This window comes from Pleurodeles waltl, chromosome 3_1 (assembly GCF_031143425.1).
Source record: "Pleurodeles waltl isolate 20211129_DDA chromosome 3_1, aPleWal1.hap1.20221129, whole genome shotgun sequence".
In the NCBI taxonomy this organism is placed as follows: domain Eukaryota; kingdom Metazoa; phylum Chordata; class Amphibia; order Caudata; family Salamandridae; genus Pleurodeles; species Pleurodeles waltl.
Genome location: NC_090440.1, coordinates 1,483,647,562 through 1,483,669,675, shown reverse-complemented (window position 1 = coordinate 1,483,669,675; position 22,114 = coordinate 1,483,647,562). Strand labels below are relative to the sequence as shown.

General features: G+C 40.6%; 1 protein-coding gene across 2 annotated transcripts in view; it reads left to right on the top strand.

Annotated features, from left to right (window-relative positions):
• The first annotated feature begins 568 nt into the window (after nucleotides 1-568).
• The window catches only part of NXPH2 (neurexophilin 2), a 429,290-nt gene continuing 407,744 nt past the window's right edge, over nucleotides 569-22,114 (top strand). The window contains exons 1-2 of one of the 2 annotated variants that reach the window (XM_069225081.1): nucleotides 569-711; nucleotides 981-1,132. In XM_069225081.1, the coding sequence (XP_069081182.1) occupies nucleotides 1,079-1,132 (54 nt within the window). In that variant the 5' untranslated portion in view covers nucleotides 569-711; nucleotides 981-1,078. Of the gene's footprint in view, nucleotides 842-980; nucleotides 1,133-22,114 lie in introns of both variants that reach the window. The other variant, XM_069225080.1, reaches the window with a different exon arrangement.

Below are 22,114 nucleotides of genomic sequence, written 5' to 3'. Positions count from 1 at the left end.
TATCAGCCTGAGCTCTCTGCAGAAAGGCCCGGGATTGGATGTGAATGTAGCCTGTACACCTTGACGATCCAGTGATAGGCACTGTGAGAAACTCGCACTGACATGCGCTTTAGCTTTAACTTGAAAGTTCTCCATCGTGAGCCGTCATGAACGCACACACGACCGGAAATCACTGATACCTATTCACTGTAAACACTATAAAAGAGGCATATTTTGCATAACATAAACTACAGCAGTAGAACTTATTGAAAATCTCAAATACTCGCCGGCGATGCAAGATAAAGTAAAACGTGCAATGTAAACTGGGATTGTATCCCTCACGTGGACACTCCTGGGTTTTGTACTATCATTGTTGCCAATCAAATGTGTATTGGTTGATAATACGGCAGAATGTGGGGCATTTTATTTCCCTGCCTGGTCATTCTCTCGCGTGGCATGTTGTGAGTCTCTCAGGTATGTATTAATGTGGTTCAAGCACTCCCCCCCCTCCCCCCCCCCCACCCCACCTCACAGCCAGTCTATGCTTCTCTATAGAACGTAGCGTTGGAAGCCCTTTCTTCCAGATGACTCAGGCGCTCAGTAGTCAGCAATCCTCTGCACTGCTGCCCAAATTCTGTGACACTACGGAAACAAGAGCGTCTTCTTCGCCCAGTCTGGGAGTTGTGCATACCAAGAGGGCACCTGCAAAGCGCCAACCTATTCCCCAAGGAGGTAAAATTCTCCTTTAAGACACTCATTTCGGTGTCTGAATCCAGGATCCCGTAGTTTGCACTAACTTCTGCGATCCCCTACAGTTTTGATGCACAGAGTTCACCCGCTCGCTCAGACAGCGCTTCGAGAGGTAATTCATCACAGCGCCTCCTGTGCGCGGCGCTCCTTGTCACGCCTAATATAGCCTGCGCCGACTGTGTGCTAATTTACTCTGCCGCGCTCGGGACTGTGTTGCAGCTGCTTCTCACTGCTTGTGCTTTTTCCTTAAGGTAACTGCAGTGGCATGTCCCCGCGATCGGTCCTCCCCTCCAAAGTGGATATGTGCAAGACCCAGGAAAGGGGAAGCTTCTCCTAGACTCCCGCCAGAATGAGGTGCCCTCACCCCGCGTCATTCATCGTGGTTCAGTGCCTCCTCCAGCTCGTGAGTCTTGTTTTATTTTTTATTTTCAGTGGCAGACGCCCTGGTAGCCATTCTCCCCTGTTAAACTTCTTTTCAATATTTGAAACCTCACTAGAGGGATTTGCAGTACAGGAAGGACAACTGGGGATAGTAGTTTCTGAATGAGGCACATTGCGCGATGGATTCTCTTTGTAAGAAGCACGTTTTTTATGAAGATTAAAATTGATACCCCACTAAATAGAAGTTACGCCACTTGTGTTGTGAGTGAGAAAAGGTTTATAGCGCTCACTATTAACTAAACCGCTTCGTGGCACTGTGTGATTTATCTCCGCCCGTACCTTTTGAATTGTGGCTTGTGCGTGAGGGGCGCGGGTTGCCCGTACATTCACAAGGAACACCTGCGTTTACGTGCATCTCAGTGCGTTCACTGCGGGTAACCTCTTCCAAACCTACATGTGTTTACACGTGTGATCGATGTACCTCCAGTCTAGCACCTGAGCATTAATTTTACTTATGCTTTCGGTAGCTGGTGCACCAAAAGCTCTTAAAACTCCCCCACTGCTGCCCCTCTCAGTTTACCTGATCTATGACCGCCTAGATTTGTTAAATATTGTACAACTCTCATGACAAAGATGCCGCGTTCGTGTAAATTAATTGATACAAATATACTACGAAGTGGTGTCGGTGTTCATTCTTGTAAATAATTTACTGCGGTTTACCTCCTTACGATTCGTTCATATTACAGCAAAACAAGCCTGGTATTAAGTTAAGTTTGCCCAACCACGCGCCCTCTTAGAGGGCACAAGTCAATCTTCACGTGAGACCGCAATTCCATTACAAGGTTGTGTTTTTGCTCTGTGCATTTATTAGAGTTTCAATTTCATGTGTCTTTCCAAAATATCCACGAACAGGAATGTAAGGCGCTGCTTTTCTTAAATAATTCAGTATCAACTTTTGGTTACAGAGTGTATTTTGAACTAAACCTAGTTGAAAGTACCTTCCGCTATGGTGAAGCAATTTGCAGCATGTGTATTGATGTCTTAAGTGTAACAAAGGCCATGCCCCTGAAAATGTTCACAATCACCTGCTCCTGGGTTGGGACGGGGCGGCGGGCGTTTTAGGGAGTTTTTAGGTATTTTTGATGAATCAGGAACACTTTTACAAACACGCACACCGTGTGACCTATGCAGCTAGCATCTTAATGTATCTAAGCTACCCAAATAATAATTTTGAATCGAATACTGACCCTTTTTACAAAATGGTTTCCACACAGTGATAAGTTGTCAGTACTGACATGAATACGCGCCTTATGTATTGTTAATGACCGTGTTTTGTAGCTCCATCTTACCACAAGATGGTCTGGTAACAAAAAGACACTTGCGATTTATGTTCCCAAACTGGTCTGCCCCATACATTTGAATCGATGCCTTTTAATGAATGGAAAGGTATGGTTCTGGCTCGCACGGTAAAAGTTATTTTCCTCCTTTCTACGATCGCTGTCTGGCGTGTTCTCGTCTTGCCATCCGACTGGGAGACGTTGCGGAGCCCCTCAAGCCCCGCCCCTCCCGCTATAGCTAGACGGATGCTAGAGCTGAAGCCGGAGTTGATTGATTAGTGTTCGAGGAGCTCACGTCAAATTGTAATCTGTCGCCGGACTGCGCCTGTCCTGTACTGTTCCCAGCTCAGCCACTTTATCATAGCAATGGATTGTCGAGCTGCAGCGCTGCGATAAGGACCCATGGCTTTCAGGCGGCCAGCCTTCTGAACAATAGAAGTCTGCTTACATTTTTCACGCCCCCACAACCTTCCCCCCAACATGGATTTGAGCTAAATGCCCCTTCCGCGTTAGATAATTAGGCACTCGGTGAAGTGCAGTGGTCCTATGTGGCAAGGCAGTGATTCCAAAGGGAGCAGGCCTATAGGCCCGGTGACGGAGCAAGGCAATGTCACGTGCAAGCATGTTATGTTGCGGTGCCTGATTCTATGTTAAGGTGTTCTGTGTGTCATTTCGTTTCGTGAATAGTGTTGAAATTATTTTTAAATGGGAATCATTTGTTACTCATTGCTATGGATGAGTGGGGGGCGAGGCCATGACCCCCGGAAAGGAAAGCCTTAATGGAACATGATTCCACTACTGCCTTAGCAGTGGTGAATAATAGCCGATTGCAGCATCAGTGATTTCTCTTTTTTCGTTTTTATGGGGTTGGGTAATTATAATCAAATATATATAATAATAACAAGAGCACTAGCAGTTACATCTTTGAAGTGAGGTAAAACCCCAAGAACAAGGTTTTGTGAGGATGGCCACACTTTGTTTGAGGCATACTCTGTGAGGTATTACGTATTATTTTGTCAAGTTATTTGCGTTCTATTCTCACAACAACATATAATTTGACACTTGCACTGAAGCAATACTTGTGTGAATTCGTGTTTATTAGTAAACCTGCTCAAAATAACTTGTTATTGGCTCATGTTTATTTTCGCTGGCTTCACATATATTTGTTTTCACTGACACAGCATGAATTTATTTATGCTATGCAAGTGAAAATAAATGCGGTTCAATAACACATTATTTGGATCATTTGAACTGACAAACACAGACTCGCACATTTGTGACTACAGTGCACCTGTCAATTTCCGTCCTGTTATCACAGTAGAGCAGTGGTTCTTTTCCTGTTATCTGCAAAACTTTCTCAAGGGGTCCGCGACTGCTTAGACAATTTAATATTATTAGCAAATTAATAAAGTGTAAATAAGTGAAGGAACAAAATGTAAAATTGAACATTTCAAACGTCCTGTAGGCATAAAGGGATGTAAAATGGAGCATAAAAATTAAGTTAGTGTCCTCAGATTGATTTGTGAGAGCAATGCAAGACCATCAAACAGAAAACAGCATGGACAAGGAGTGGCCTCAACTGAATTTAAAAACATTTTAATAAAGTTCCACCCTTTCAAATAAAATTAAATTACATTATTTTTATTATTTTTTATATTTGAGAATTAATGTAATTAATGTAGGTATTTCAGCATTTGTGTATGTGTTTGAGTGTTTATTTCTGCATAGTTTGTGTATTGTTTTGCAGTTCAAATCATCAAAAATGCTTAGGCTGTGGTCCCCAGCTTCCAGTAATGACTTACTGGGGGTCTCCAGAATCCAATGCTTCTTTGTAATTTTTGCTGTAAAAGCTATACATTATATATGGTATAAAGTAGCCCCTGCCTGTGACATTATAAGGATATTGGAAGTCACTGAGGAGTTCCATGTCTATATAGAGGAGCAAGACCAAAGGCCAAGTTCCTCTATACTTTTATGTAATTCCGAGGTGACCTGCAATATCTTTATCATGTACAGCAGCACTTACATTATTCATTACAATGCATGGTCATACCGTAACCTTTCCCATAAACCATTTCAATCCTTGGGGCGTAACTATTTCGTTTGAACGAGAGAGCACGTTTGCAAGTATAAAGAATAAAAGTAGAATCACCAGAGTCAAATTAAACAGCTTAAGAAAACTATTAGATATTAGATACAAAAATATATTAGAATAAGTTCAACAAATGTAATAAAAAAAAGACACAGTAGCTCTGAATGTGTAGAAACATGCCGATAGATTTGAACTTTTTCATAATTCAGGTGGGAGTGCAAAAGATAAAAGTGTTGGCATAAACATCGTCTTTCTGCTAGTCACTGCGCAGCTAGAAAAACAGAGCGGGACAAAGAAAGTTCATGTTTATGGCCCATGACCTAAACTGCCTTTGACCTGGGCTGCTGGCCCTGGCAGTAGGCATTGTGACATCAGAACTAAAATGTATTAATTTATTATACTTAGTGATAGTTGAGTGACTTTAGGCCTGATTTAGATTTAGGCTGATGGGATACTCCGTCACAAGTGTGTGGACACCCCATCTGCTGTATTACAACTGCCATTGGATATAATGCACTTGTAAAATGGTGGACGGGATGTCTGTCACATTTGTGATGGTGTATCCCATCGATCAAACTCGAAATCAGGCCCTGTGTTATTTCTATGTAATAGGCAATTGGGCGTCTCATATGTCACCTATTATAAAGAAATCAGAGACAGGTGTTTTTTTTGTTTTTTTTTAACAGTGGTTGCAGAATTCCTTGCATTATAAGGATATTGAAGTCACAAAGCATTGCATTTCCATATAGAGAAATTAAGTTGAAGGCTGAGTTCCTTTACAATATCATTGGTCTCTGTGGTCACTTGCAATATCCCTTAACCATATGGCATAGGGTTTGTATTCCTTATAAAGTATGATCGTACCATTACCCTTATAACAAACCACTTAAATCTTCAGCCTCTTGCTCTTTCATATTAAAAATTTAGTATGTTTGCAGACCTGAAGAATAAAAGCTGGATTTGCAAAAATATATTAGAAATAGGGCTATGTAAATAGGCAGATTAGAAATATTGTAGCTCAGTAGGTGTAGAAACATGCAGTAATTATGTATTTTCTGTAATGCCACATAGCATGGAACAATTAAGCATGCTGCTCCAACTATCTCCCATTCTCCGGTTTCTGTCCATTGTATCAAACAAATGCAGAAGAACAAAAAAATAATTTCTTGTTTTCATTGCTAAAACTACAACTGTAATTATGCTCTTTGTCTCGCTTTTTATTTGGCTCTAGCAGCAGGTATTATGACGTCATTTGCCTTCTGGCTTGTGAGACACGATTTCCACAAAAATACGCCTCTCTCTCTCTCTCTCTCTCTCTCTCTCTCTTTTTCTCTCTCTCTATCTCTCTCTCTCTCTTTTAATAATAGACGCATATTCTTTGAAGCAAGGTGACTAGAGAATTGCACATGTCCAGATTTCTAACAGTTGGGGGAACTGGTGTGCTTTAGAATAATCTGGCTAATGGGCGAGCCCTCTCTAGGTCTGCACTGGAAAGACATGACATGAAATTAGATTAAAAGAGCATGTAATAGTATCAATTCCATACAACTATATTATCTGCTGTTAGTCGATTCATGAAACACAGTTCACCTACATCAGTCAAAAACATATTCCATTGGCCATCTGCCAAACTGTAGAAGGACTAGTGGTAGGCAGGAATAAGGATGCAAAGATGTAAATAATACATAATAAAAAGGGTTGTTTCGTTGCAGGGATGTGGGTGAAGAGAGTAATCAAATCAAGGATTAGAATTGTGATTTTATGGAAACAGAAGAGACTCATGATAGTGTCGAGTTTACTAATAATTTTCATTTTTGACTAATTATTAAAAGCAATCACAGGACAATAATGTCAAAGTTGAGTGGAGATCTAAAACTGAAACGCTCAAGAAAAAATAACGCATCAACAGGACCTGAATTCAAAGTAAAAAGCAATTTAACAATGATCCTTTCATAAATGTAGGCTATTACTCTACTACATCACACAAGTTAGTTGTGTTTTTGATTATTTTAGTTATTTGTTTTGAGAATTTTGAAAACAATGTATAAATGGTGAGATAATCGTGTAAAGAATGATGGTTATTTTAAATGTTTTTGTTTCATGTGCACGATGGACTCGTGTGTCCAATTCAGCTTCTACAGTTTGTTACAAACGATTATGAGGTTTACAGAGGGAGTTTAGTGTCGTGCTTTTTATTGTGCTGGTTATGTTTACATATGTTATTAGTCATGTTTTTTCATATTTACACTCATAGTCAATATCAAAGGGGAAGTGTAAAAATGGCTTACACAGGAAGACTGCACCATCCCTTTCACAAATCACAAAAAGCACACAAGTATTCCTTTGACGTCATGTATTACAGTATGTCATTTAATGTGATTGGGTTTTGTAGATCGTCCTTAAAAGTACTCCCAGAAAACAGCTCTTCACCAACCACCAAGTGGTGGGAGGTGGACGCTAAACTCATTAGCAATGGTCCAAATAAAAATATGGAACTTACATTCCTTAAATGATTAAGTTACAGTGTTGACATTGGTGATTGTTTAAATAGCTGTATGTTATACCAGTGACATGTGAAGAAGTCTGTCACTGAATTGTCCAAGCACACACTCTGTATGCTCTTCGATATAATGAACAATTTTATTGGATGTTCACAAAAGAACAAAAATGGTAGAATACATTAACTTACAGTGTAGCATAGATTCCCTTTTAAAGTGTAATTACATCTTTGAGTGGTGTAGAACGTTGCAATGCCATTCTAATGACAGAATACACCCTCTACAAATAGGTCTAAAGTAACACACCAACAAATAACATTATATATTGTAACATGATATAACATGCATCTGTTCAATGAACAGCGTAACCTGAAATATTAGGGGTTTTATGAACAAATGTTCTTTTACTACAATACAATGGTTAGTTCTGCAAAAATATCCAAATGGAATTAAAATATACAACTGCAGCAGTAGTAATGAGATGGCAGAAGTCTAAACGTTAGTGATAAAAGTTCCTTTTAATAATATTGCTCTTCCTTTTTTGAAAAGTCACTCACTGTACTAGCACATATGCTTCTGAAGTTTAATGTTTTACAAGCTATTAGCTTACGCTATCATGCGTTTGTGCATTTATTGGTCAGTTAAGAGGTTTCACCCTTATAGCAAACATTTGCATTCCAAAACAGAGACTTTTAAAAGTTTAACAAAAATATTTGGAGGTGGGTCTAGAGAGCTGAAAGTTAGGAACCTCCCTGTTCCTTTCTCCAGCATCAAGAAAGATCAACCAGTGCTTAATTTGCTATTTCTTACTGTAAAGCAAAGAAAGTACTGCAGATGTCAGGTGGGATTTGCAAGACAATTTTACAGTGATATGTTTAGGAAAAGGCATCAATTAGTTGTGAGTTAGCCTTAATTATTTAACAAATGAAACATTTCTATTTTAAACGCTCCATCCAAAACAGTTTTGAATGTGAAAACGGCAAAGATCACTCAAATGAATATCTCCTCACCACTAAATTAGATGTGTTTTATTTTTGTGCCATTGAAAGTACTATATTGTCTCTATTTTAGCTACAATTCTTTTGGGAATGTTATATTTATTTCAAATTTTATTGTTGATTTTGGAACTTATGCTCACATACTGCTCACAGTTTATCTGAGGGAAACCTATCCACTTGTGAAAAACTACCAACCGCAAACCCAGGATCCCTCACTGAAAGTATTTTTCAGTGCTAGAGTATTTCAAATTGTGGAAGCTCAGCCACCAGCCATATCAAGACTGAGACATTCTAGTTCCCACCTCACCCAATTATGCACATTTTATTTACATGAGCGAAGACGTTTATTGTGCCCAGTATGCAGGAAGGTGGTATTAGGTCCCATACAGCTGATTTTGCTTACCTTCATGGCCTGGGTAATGAAGATTTTATTAGTACGGTCTTGAATGTTATTCAAAGCACTTTAAGAATGCGTTCTATTTATTGAAAACTTTGTATCATGTGAATACATTTTAAAGATTTTAATTGTTTTATTTTGCTAGGTAATGCTATGTATTGTTTAGATGTAACTTTTATGGCGTATTTATAGCCGAATAAAGCATTTTGATTGATTGATTGATTGACCCATTCTAGTTTCCTCTGCTCACCTACTATGACATAATTCAGGGTTACTATCATAATAATATGCTCACAGCGTTTGTGTTAGTATTTCAAACCCTAAGGATTAACTAAGACATCTAGATTTTGGCAGTAGTTCAACAGAGTCAACCGTGCCAATCAATAAAAGACGTGTATATACTGTTGCATCTCTACATGATGGTCTAACGGCCTATGGAGTTAATTATGTATGGCTTTTCAACAAGATAAGTGTGCAACACCTAAGTTGCTTACTTAGCCCATCAGCTAATTTGTTGGTTATTCTTGTGCAACATTTAGTAGTCATGCTAAAACACATCTCCAAAGTGACCTGGTATGGGACTGAACTTTAATTGTGAGACAATGATCTTTCATAAATATTATGTCACAAATATTGTCTACAAAAATATTGCGCCTGTTAGGATGGAAAAGTCCATCACACGGTGATAGACATGTACTCCAGCCCTGAATGCCCCAATTATAATGATGTCAGGATCTCTGATGCAGATTTTTGTGGCTATGGGCAATATGCAAGTGCTCCATGACACAGGCCTGTCTCACAAATTACAGTCTTTTTGGACAAGGAGCGGCGCCCAAAGCACCACCGTCATAGTGGTGAAAGGCTACATCCTTTACCAGGAGCTAGCCAGCACGAGCACGATGGTGGCAGTATCCCATGTAGTGATCAGTAGGAATGAACAGTTTTTTAACCTGGGGCACTGGTGTGAGGCCTACAGGCTCACCAATTTAAAGTTCTGTAGCTGTGTGCTTAACTCACGCTTGGGCTACATCAGTTATGTGTGCAGTCCTTCACAGTTCATGTGAGATATACACTGGGTGTATATGTGCCTGTAAATGGCACAATACAGTAATGGTGCAGTGCATGTATGTTAATTGCATGCGTTGAATGTTTGTGTGCCTGGGACTGGTACAATACATGAAGGACGCAGTGCTGTGCAGTGCCTGTATATCATATGCATGTGCTGTGTCTATGTGTGCATGTGAATGGTACAATATATGTTAGATGCTTGGTTCCATTTGGGAGAGCCAGGGCTAACTGGAGAAACATGAGGAGATAGAGGAATACCCACAGACATATTTGAGTATCGCTGCATTCCTGGGGGCTGGGTGGGACACACTGGCAAAAGGGAGAGTCAGGTTCTGCAGTACACTTCAAGGAGTGCTCTTTTATTCAGAAATAGGTCACTAGGAAAGGTCCTGGGCATATCCCAGGAAAGAGATGTTACTGATAAGAGAATAATAAAGAGTAAGGCTGATGTCTTGGGATATAAACATTTGAAACATATATCACTGTGGCTGACATTTAGGTGTGAACCACCAGTAACTCCCTGGGCCTGTGTGTGGATTTGGAGTCACTCCTGCTGTGACAGACTGGTTTCTGGAGGAAGAGTAGGTCAGAGGAGAGAACCTCAAAAAGAAGTAGATCTCCAACATAAATTCTAAAGACTCAAATTCTAAATCCCATTTGGTATCTGAAAATGGACTATAAGAAGGGGAGCTTGAGGTCCCCAAAATTGTCAACTGTCAAGCAGCAAGTTAGGTTGTGTGAGGAGGAGACCATCTACAAGACTTCTGCCTCTTACCAGAACTGGAGGTCAATGTCTGCCAGTCTCCCAGCTGGGACATCACACAATGATTCCAAGACCACCTGCCCCTGGAGCACCAGTGCCTGCCTGCTAAGGCCAGTGTGCCCCATGAAAAAGAAAAGAGCACTAGAGGGAGCAAGATCCAGTGGGGGATCCTGGCAACTGAATCACTGTAACAAGGTTTGAGGAGATGACCGCTGCCCCAGTCACGCCGATGCCCATCTGCAGGCAGAAGTCGGCAACCGCCATGTGCTAGAGAAGGGCTGCTGTGGAGGAGCTGTGATCATTGCTTGACTGATTGGGTCATTGCCCATGCACAGGTTGTAACTCAGTCAACATATGTGCCAGGTGGGGTCACCAAGCGTGCTGCCATGCTAATGGGAATTTTGCTTGTGTGCAGAGCTAAGTCAGTGACCCCGTATACCTGGTAAGGGCATCATGAAGAGTGCTGCTGTGCCAATCACAATTCAGGCCATTACGCTTGTAGGGAGCTAAGTCACTGACCCCACATGCTAAGTAGGGCCACGGTGAGGAGTGCTGCCGTGCCGATCAGGTGGTAGCCCATTTGCGGGGCTGAGTCAGTGATGCCAAATGTATGACAGGGGCCATTGCAAAGAGCACTGCCTTGCATATTGGCCAAAGCTGCGTTGATGACCCCATCTGCCAGGTTAAGTTGCTGACCTTGTATGTTAGCTGTGGTAGGCGTGAAGATTGTTACTATGCATATCAGGAAGTAGCCTGTCTAAAGAGTGGAGTCCATGACCCCGTATGCCAGAGAGGCCATCAGGGCAAGTCATGGAGTGTGGTCTGATTAAGACCATCATTATGAGGAGGAGGCCTCCATTAGGACCTGAGCTGGCCCAACCCCCAACTGGGGAGGACCAACACCAGGATCGCCACAACCCCCCACCTGTGGAAGGGAATCCAATGGACTTACCAAGCATCAGAGGTGAATCAAGGACCCTCCCCCCACCTCTGTCACTGCCTCCGTAGGACTGTGTGTGAGGAACACCCGACCTCTACCCCTCTCAGGCCACATGTGAAGAGCTTGCCAGATACAGCTGCTGCAGCTTCAGCGTTCATGAAGGGGGCATGCTTGCAGACTCCGGTCGCTCATATTTTGCAGGTGCAGGAAATAAGGCTGACAATTTTGAACATACATGTAATGGTAGGAAACGTGATGGCGAAAGTATAGTGAGGTTCCACGTAAATAATAGAGATAGGGTATGTTTTGGCCAAGGATAAGAAACCTTTCTGATTCAGGAATGAGTTATTGAAAGGTATGCTCTGGCTCCCGATGTAAGCATATTCTGTACAAATGGTTTGAGGTATGCTCTGTAATTCAGCAAATTCTTTAGAAATGATTTGAGAAATGTGTAGACATCACTTGGAACCAAACATCTCATGTGGAAGACAAATATGTCTTCCCTCTGCTAGTCACAGAAGATGCTTTGATTTTGAAATAAAAAGAAACAAAACTAAAGTTTATTGCTCCAGAGATTCCAAGATTGTTGTAGTAGAAACCTATCACTATCTATTACATTTATTGTTATCTGGTACAAATATAGCACACAACTACAAATAGTGTAGCATCATTGTGATGTTGTCTTGCCTGATCATTTACAAGCCAGCACATGCATGTGGGAGGAAAGTGCACAAGTAAAGGGTGTTCTTTTTTTAGAAGTATTTGGCTGTGGCACACCTGACAACTATCCCTGCTGTACTCATGTTGCTCACACATGACACTGTGGCTTGGCATTAAGGGGCCACAGTGGGAATCACCTATTTAATGTATGCTAGGTGAGAAACACAGTGCTACAGCTGATATGAGAACAGGAGTTATCACCTTTGTTTAGTTTCACTTCCAGATTCATTACGTTTGATTGTCAGACCAGAAAAATCTTTCGCTGGTCAGAATATGTTCTCTCTCTGTGTTTGCCGGTTTGTTGTTATATGTTACGGCTTTCTTTGTAGATAGTGTTGGGTTTTGATCTCAGCTGTGAAATTACATCATGCGAGTTGTTTGAAAAAGTAAATTAATGATCTTATCAATCCATAGATGACAACATTTCCTTTTCTGAGAAACAAACGAAACTTGAGAACCTTGAATTTCGCTATTCAAGGAGCATACGATTGGTGTCCCAGCTGGCCAAATGTATTATTATTTTATTGTATTCTTTTCAGTACATTCCTAGGTTCCATAGATATTTTGGGGAGTTAAATCATGCCTCGAGGTTTCTAATTCTAAAACAATTTCAAACACATTATGTGGCATTTAAATATGGAATATTGCACAGTGATTGATTTTATGTAGGAAGACCATAACGTTCTCAGACCTATATTCCAACTTTGCAGGTGTATCCCCTTATCTCTTTAAAAAGATAGCCTTAGTGGTAAAATAAATAATAGGTACATGTTCTTCAAACTTCGTGGGTCCAATAGGCACATTTGATCAACATATCAACATATAAACACACATTTACAGAGTCTACTTCTCAAAAGATTCACATGTATGTATAGATGTAGATGTGAGTAAATCTTTTTCCAGGGGGTTTTGAGTGGGTTTCCAGGGTGGGATGGTCCGGTATATTTGTGCACACCCACAAATTCACATCTGTCTTTACAAATGCTCATTGCCACCGCAGACACTTTTGGATATGTTCTCTTGTCCAGGGCATGAATATACTTATCCAGAGGAATGATGAGCAACAACCACACCTAAACCTGGTGGGAGTGTAGGGGTAGAGGTTTATCCATGGGGAAAGAAGTTTTCCAAGCGTGGACAAAAGTAAAAGAAACAAATTCAGTTGAGTTACTATTTAGATTTCTGTATGCAGCAATGTACCCTATGTACATATACAAAACATATGACTGTTCCAGCTTCTTATGCATGCTCATTAGTTTATTTTTCATTTAAACAAATCATGAATTTACTCTAAGTGTATGAGCAAACCTTGGCTGTACTTTCCTGACTTTTTATGTGAATTGCATGGTAAGTGTTCTATATATAGCCAAAAGGTGGTGCATGTAGATTGAAATTAAAATATATTATTGGCTGTTAAGAGAAACTGTCACAGTTAATGATAATTTTAAGTGCGAGTAATGTGGTTGGATTATGAGTAAAATCTAAGGGACAGTTGTTGTAGTGTAATGATGCTCTTTTATTTTGATGCCACATATGCATGGGGAAATGACTGATATCATCTGTTAAATGCTTATGTAATACAAAGAAACTTTAGACTGGTATTCCTAGCCGTAGCACCCAGACCTGACCAGTGGAGGAGCACTCTTTCTGGTTTACGAATCTGTATTTTACATTGTTTGATTTTGAAAATCGGGTAGTGACTATCTGCCCTATAATACATTGATTAGGTCAGTGCATCATAAAAACTTTCTATAAGAGGTGTTAGATTTGTACTGTCAGTTTGTTTTTATGAGTACCACTGCTACATCAATATATGTACACGTGCGGAGTAAAGAAGAATAAAATCTCTTCAACTGGGAAAACTGAAATATGGAAGGACAAACAGCCAGAGCTGCCAACTTTAGTGCTGGTGAACCAGGTTTGAGTCTCGTTGTCGGCTCAACATCCTGTGATTATGGCATATTGCAAAGTCCTCTATGATGCAGTAGGTGACCAACTGATGCTGTGCTACTGGTCTCCTTGTACCGCAGTTGATACAAAATCCTTTGGTGGGGGCTAGTGTCCCTCTTGGGTGATGAATCCAGACTCTGACAACACTCTCGGGCCTAGCTGATTCAAGTGTAACTTTTGGCCATCAAGGATCAGCTGCTTTGGGCGCCAGGCTGCTAGTAGCAACAAAACTTCTGGGGGTGTCTAGCAACTTGCCGGTTGGGCATCTTCAGCTCTTTTGTGCCTGCAGCTGGTTCCAGAGGATCAGCCAACTGATCCTTGGAGTCATTGCTTTGATCTGGGACTGGGAATCATGTTTCCTCTGATCCAGGAGTCACAGGCAAAGCCCACACTTTACTAGCCCAAAGTGCAACAGGTGAGTCGTTCTGATAGTGCACCCTTTCTTTGTGCATTTTCAAGGACAGGAGGCCAGTTCTTCTTGGGTCCTTCTTCCAAATGTAACATGACCTGAGAGGCAGGGTGCCAGGGGTGCAGAATTTATCCCAAGAAGTGCCCTGATGGGACCACACGGTCACTAGCCAATGGGCTACTGGGTCCCCTCCCTTCTGGTGATGTGTCTCCTGCAATGTGTGGCACCTGTCCATCCCAGAGTGCACTATTTTAGCCACTCTCAAGATGTCGGGACCCCTCTTTGGTCATCAGGGGCTTGGTAGCCTACCTTAAAAGTGTGGCTACCTGAGGCCTACATGCCCATGGTAAAACTGGTTCTCTCTCTGTCCCTGTCTCCAACTTGTCTACATGAACAAAAGGCAGCCAGCTTATGAGGACTGTCATCATTTTCCCCTCAAAGGTGGCTTTCCATTTGAACTCCCCTTTTTGGCTAACACCCAAAGTGGCCTTCCTGGGAAAGGAGGTCACACCTCGCTCTGAGGCAACTGCCTTTGTTCTTCAGCCTGGGATCATTGACACATATCCCCAGACAGGCAGAAAGCTGTCTGTGGGCCAGGGCCTTTGTGAATCCACTTGACTAGTTGGAACACAGAGTGTCAACTTTCTAAAAGTTGCAGAACTTTAATTGAGACATTAAATTCAAGCTTGGGCATCAGATTGGGTTTAATGCCACAATCAATTTGATACCGTACAGTACCAAGTTAGGTAGTCCTGTTCAGGAGTTAGCCCGTCTTGGTTGCCAGCTAATTGGGTATCCTTATGTCAGCCAATGGGACAACTAATTTTAAACCAGAAAAACAAGAGTTTTGAAGTGTTGCTGTTAAGACATATGAAAAATATATGTCTTAGTTAACAATCTATAGCTCCTTGCCACAGGACATCAGAGGCGATCCTTAGGGTAGGCTTACATATAGGGTTAAGGGAAATGGTGGCTTTCCCATTAGTTTAACTGGCAAAGTCGAACTGGCAGTGTAACTATTGCCATTCCAATATGTAGTGAAAGACTGGGAGCCATGTCATCCTTTGTTACACACAAAATGGCACAAACAGTGGTACAGCCCTGGGTGGACAATCTGCCTTACATGCCTTGAGTACCATATACCAGGGACTTATAAGAAGGTCAGCACTTGCCAATTGGGTGTAGCCAAGTCGATATAAACTTTAGGGAGGGTCAGAACACTGGCACTGAGGTCTGTTTAGCAGGCCTCAGTGCATTCTCAGAGTCAAAAAAACAGCTACTAGTCCAAATGGGGACAAAACCTGGGGAGGAGGAGGGGGAGGTGCAAAAAGCTTCTTCCTTACAAATATGCTGACATGAGATACATTAATCAGGAGCAATCAATACAAATCGAGTCCATTTATTTTTAAACCCATGCAGAAAACCTTCCCGAAATGTCGTAACAATGAACTAAAGCAAAAAAAAATCTAACCTTAAGATCATATATAAAAAATCTACCTGCCTGAACACAGAGCAGCTTAAAACCATTTCCACGGAATTTACATGAATGCTGCTGATGAAAAGGTTTTCTAAAAACGTGATTGTTCTCTCATAAAGTGTCTTTATCGATCTTCTCCTAATGTATGTATTTATGCTTTCTTACCAAGTCAGTGACTGATTTAGACCTCACTAGATATTCATCTTATCTATCTACTAGCCACACATTTGTCTCAAATATCGTCACCTAACCATTCAAAGCACTGTGCCCCTTGATGGTTTGCATTTCTTCATCATAGGTAAGTAATGTATCATAATTAATCCAACTTCTCTTCCATTATGGTATATGGAAACACATAGACCATAAAGTTATGAGCGCCACAATATGCACAAGCCCTAAACATATGGCTACAGTAGCAGTACTCCACACTGACTGTACCATCTTTTCCCCTTATCCAGGCACAGCCAAAAAGGGGAATGAGCCAGCATCTTCGTTAGTACATCCCTTACAACTATATCAACATGACGCTCTGACTTCCCACGTTATTAGGGCATTCTATTGCTACAGTGTTTTGCAACCCTCAACATAAATATCATATTGCTTTGCCGTCATCCAGAGGCCACTAAAACAAATTCAACATTATTAATTAAATCAATGATCCAGTCCCCCTACTCCTTTTATAATCCTTAGTGATTGCCACCTGTATCGAGTTAATCCAGTTCACTTCTTTCCGCTCTGAGTACTTCCTAACATACACAAGTCTTCATTTTCTCACACAGCAAATCCATCCATCTAATTTGTATGTCAGCCATCCTCAATCACTCATCTCATATCCCACTATCAAATCATTCCGCTCCAATCATGCCCAGATAAACATTTCCACACATTTTGTTGTTTCAGTCTCTCGCCACACACATCTTTTATTTCATTCAGAAGAATCTTCTCTCAGTGATATGGATAAAATTCAACTTAGCACGAAACCTATCCTCAAATAATACTTCCATTAAATATTATTTTGAACAGGTGTATTTGTATTAAACATGAATGTTTTGTAGTTTCCTGCACCCTTAGATTTCTCTCGGGGTCTGTGGGTCCCTGCAGTCAGTCAGATAAGTACTGCATGCCAAAGTCATAGAAAACTAGAGCCACTGAGTACAGATAGGATGAATTTTTGAACGCGGACTAAATCGCCAGGCCTGACACCCCAGAGAGTACAGAAGCAACCCCAGACCAGCTTCATCCAATCTAGGAAATTTGAGTGAATTAAGCCTTTGTCCAATGACACAGTAAGCATGGGACCAATGTCCAGACATGTTATCTCACGTTGGGCATCTCACTTATAAAAAACAAAGAAGGTGTTGGGTGGAATGCTTCAATTAATCTCAACCACTGCTCATTAATTAGGCCAAATCCATATTTGTTACCCATAATGGCACTCGAGACAGAGAACATCAACATGTAAACATATGCAAACCTGACTTGGTTCTGCTTCTCCAATAGGAAATTATAGCTTAATTATAGCCAGACAACGTTCTGTCCAGATGGGATCACAAGCAAGCTAAGATCAGTTTTAAAAAAAACTTTCTTAGCTTCCCCAGTGAGTTTTAGTCTGAGTCCAACGACAAAGTGAGTACAGGGCCCACGTTTGCTCTTATCTTTCATACTTAGTATGCAATCCTTGGAAAAACAAAAAAAGACTCAATTAAATCAAAAATTCCATCCATCATGTTTTTGTTTTTCTATACAATATGCATTATGTGCAACAGGTATGCTTGATGTGGGCTCTGTGCTCACTGTGTCATATGACCTCAGATGCACATCTCTGATAAGTCCCAAGCAGGCCCAAATTGGTCTGAGTTAGCTTATTCTCCTAAATGGAAGGGGGCCTGTCTGGCAGATTAGGTTGAACTGCTCCTATATTTATGGGACCAATAATTATTTGCATATGGCTGTTTTTTATCTAAAGTGGCACAATAGGTGAAAAATGATGGACCCAAGTGTAGCTTGAGTGATCACCAGTGGCTGAGATTAATTCAAGCTTTCCTTCCCTTCTTTGATGTAGCAGCGTTCATCTATGAGAAATCAATTCTCCTCTTATTATAAATTAGCTATTCCCTCAGTCTATCTCTCAGATCTGTTGCCTCATGTTCCACTTGTGCCTGTCCCATTTGATATGCTTCCTTTTTGATCCAACATTTCTTTCATGTGTTTGTATTGATGTTTTTTGACTTCAGCACATATGGCCAATACAACTAAATGCTAATGGAATCGGCATACCATTTTTGAAATGGGCATTGTGATGGCTGAAAATTTCTTCACCATAGCAAAATGAACGGAGCTGCAGCAAATATTTTACAATGCAAGAGATTATTTGGATTTGCATTCTTATCTTAGACAATCAATACAGTCAAGTGCTATTAAGTTAATTACTGTCTGCTGACCATTCTAACACCTACGGGCTTGAGAAATTCTCAATGCATACTCTACAACACGCGTCAAGGACCAGGGCAAGCGATTTGCACAGTATATTTTCAACTTGTCAATAACAATATTATTTTCAGTAGTCCTAGAAGCTGTGCCACCGACACAACAAAATTAAGCCTTACTCAACTGCAGTTAAATAAGATGCATTCCAAATGTGGTCTGCTAATTACTGAAGGATCATATTATGAGAATTAACATTCTTAAATTTGACTGTGGTCAACGAAAGATGTAATGGGCAAAAATAAAAAAATTAAGCTAGAAACTATGGGATATATTTACAGATTTGTGGCACATGGCAGTGCAGCAGGTTACCTTGTTGCACCTTTCTGCATAAAAACAATCCTAGGAGGCTTTTTCCTCTTTCTATGTGTGCTGCGGAATGCATCATACTTAGAAATGTGCTCTGCCTTGCCTTAATCCTTACTTATGGGGGTCATTCAAGGCCATGCAAAAGTGGCTTTGCGTGGCCAGATAAATATGAGGTAGTGGTTTGCGCTTCTGTTGCATCGCAAAAAGTGATACCATGGCTGCACAAGGGCCCTATAAACATAGACCTAGGGGCAATGAAACTTATGATGCTAGAAGTTTTTTTTATTTTTTTTATTGGAATTGAACACACACCTGATAAAAGAATTAGGGGGTTTTGAATGTTCCTAGGACATAGTGACTAAAACCCCTGTGCTATTCCTCTAGACACTGGTTGAAATTGTTTAATCTAACAATTAACAAAAATTATGTAGAACAAGAAGAATATTTTACAAACACTGGACATTCAGTGTGACATCGCTTACAGCTAGAAAACTTTTCCAAGCTTTTTTCTTTTTTTCCAAACAGTCGAGCAGGAGAAATGTTTTATAAAATTTGTAAATTTGTTGTTATTTTGTTTTAACCTGACTAACGCAAAATACGGAAAGAGGTTGAAATATTAACCCTACCATCTTGCACATGAATAAAGTGTGCAGCAATGCAGCCCTTGGGGACCAGGTGTGCGTATTACTACTCCACAATTAAAAATACGTTAAAATAGCAATGTTCAAAGTGAAAAAGTAGGACAGAACTGAAGGGGAAGAAGTGATTTCTCCTTGTGAAAAATATTCTCCATATAGATAAAAAAACAAAAAACTTTTTTTTCAAATTATTCACAACAAAATGCATCAGGAGGCAGCATTTATGGAGCATTACTTGAATTTTAAGAGAATTATAAAAGTGATGGACTGTTATCCCAAGGGAAAGCGAAAGTATACCGGAGTCTATTTATGACGTTTTATTTTATAAATGGGTAGTAAACGATCCCATTCAATCAACAACTTTGGCATGATGAAAATAAGATTGCACCATTTTATCACACGCCATTGGCAGGCCTTAATTCCAAAACATCATGCAACACGCACCGACCAGTTTGTTCATTATTCATGAGCTGTCAAGTCATACCCGAGGTTAGTAATTTGCCTATTAGCAGAAGCTAAAAGGGCTATCTGACTGAAAATATGACTGACAGAGGGTGTAGCAATAAACCACAGCATGGACTTGAATCTAAAGTTATCACTCACAGAAAGTGTCCAACATCTACCATAGCGCTCCTGACTGCTCCCTATGAGCAGTCAGCAGCAAGAGTAATATGTATAAATGTGTCACCATGACAGGAATGGGGTTATTATCTTGGGAGGGAGGGTTCCCTTCCAACTCTATAAACCCACACTGGTTAGGTCAAAACCCAGTTCTAAGAGAATCTCTGCTCAAACCCTTGCATCTATGGCTCAAGCAACAGGCAATCCTTGTGAAGTGTATGTTACATTCAAGCCGGACAAACAATTTTAAAGTAAAGAATAGAATACAATAAAACTCCTACACCAATTAGCAAAAATAGAGAACAACATAACAAGTAAAAAGACAATAAGATCATTAAAATATGTTGGGGGGACCAGAGGTATGAATCATTAATTTGTACAGCAAATGATCCTAAAAAACAGTAAAATGGCAACAAAAAACAGTTGACCTTGGCATACATGCAATTTTAGGCCAACTGCCAAGGTGCTGAAGTCGAATACGCCATGCATGTCATCCCAGTCAAAGTCTTTGCCTAGCAACTTAGGCTCTCAAAAGAAAGTCAAAAGTCAAAAACTTCCAGCAGTGTAGGGTCCAAGGCTATGCCCGATGCGGGGCCCTCAAAGTCAGATTTGTAGTTGCTGAGAACCAGATAAATCCACTGGTTTTGAGTCTGAAAGCTCAGAGTGGCATAAACCTCAATTTCATAGCCACCAATGTTGCGTCAATAGGTCACATAGATTTGTTGCCTGCCCCATTCTAAGGTTTGACCTTCAGACCAATTTTCTGGATGCTAAATTCTTCAGTAAGGCAAGGCTAGAATCTGCAGGCAAGCAGGGCTCTAAGAGACTGGATATATCCACCACAAGATCCAACCAAATCAGTGCTCAATTTCTAAAAGAAAGAGTGCCGGTCTATGAAGCTCCGCTCAGAAGCCTGCGGCTTGAGCAAATAGACACAGGCACACTGAATACCAATGCTTGTAGTCTTAAATCAACCTCATGCCACTTTAATACACTACCAGACACTCTCAGTCTCTTTATTTCACATGTGGGGGTTCTTGTTCTCTCTCTTTGAGACGGTTTTGCCTTCTTTCTTTTCCTTTGTCTTTCCAATCTGTGTGTTTTTTCCTCTCTTGTACACTGTACTACGTGCCAGTCCCCCAAAATAAGTCCCATTGGCCCCCACCTAAAACCACTGGCTCAAATTAAGCACTGAATTAAGCCTCTTTCTAGTGTGGCAAAAAATTCTGAGCTGGACAACTCTGGCTTTCTTGTTTCTCTTTGGTGAGGCTTGGGCAATCATCAGCATCCCTTTTCCTTTGTAAATCGTTGCAATTGCATTTGCAAACCATTAATGCATACCAACCAAATTGCAATTAGGAAGGCATACCCCTTTTATGCCCATTCATATTAGCAACGTTGGTAGGGCTTGCAAAACTAATTTGTTGAGGCAGAAATGTTTTTATGACTCCAAAATGGTTTTAGTAAAAATGAAAAACATTTCGCAGCCAAGAGTCTTTTTGCAGCCACACACCATGTGATTTCTGCAAATCGCCGAATTTGTGTTTGCACAAGGAGTTTGTACTTCAGGCTCCAAATGACGAGGCACAGTCCCAGCTTTCCAGGATCAGGTATAAAGGGCATGCAAACAACCTGAATTACCGAGGCACAATATAACATTCCAAGATAAAGCTGCAAGTGTCTAGCGACAATCACAAATGCCCAGACACAGCCTCAAACGCGCAGGCTTTACTTTAAATATGCATTGCCACTGATAGAGCGTTCCGGCTTAATAATTTACCTGTATTGGGACGCTCTTGGGTCGATGAATCTTTTGACCTAGTGGGGCTCTCCTCACCCAAGAGTAATCAATTTAATCAAATCAATAATCAATAACGAACATAAGCAATACCCTGATCAACATAACACTTCACAATTAATCCAGAATACATTTAGACGAAACCATGACCTTTCGGTCATGAATAACCACACCAGTTTATGCAAAGTTAGTGAATTTATTTCCCTATATTAGCAAAGCTAGCACGATATAAACATGTCTCAACACCAAATGATATATGTAGATGAACATTAATAGCTGTCCATAACGACGAAACAGATGCAATCTATGCAGCATTTGAATAATAATGCCTTCGATAATAGCAATGCAAACCACTAAAACTATAATCTGTAATGAGCTAATTGCATACTTTGGTCAGCATAACAAGGTCTCAAATTGCATCGTGCGACAAATTAATCCTCATCTATCCTCAAATTAACATCTGCATGTGGGACTTCATGCAAAAACAATTTATCAACATTAATTT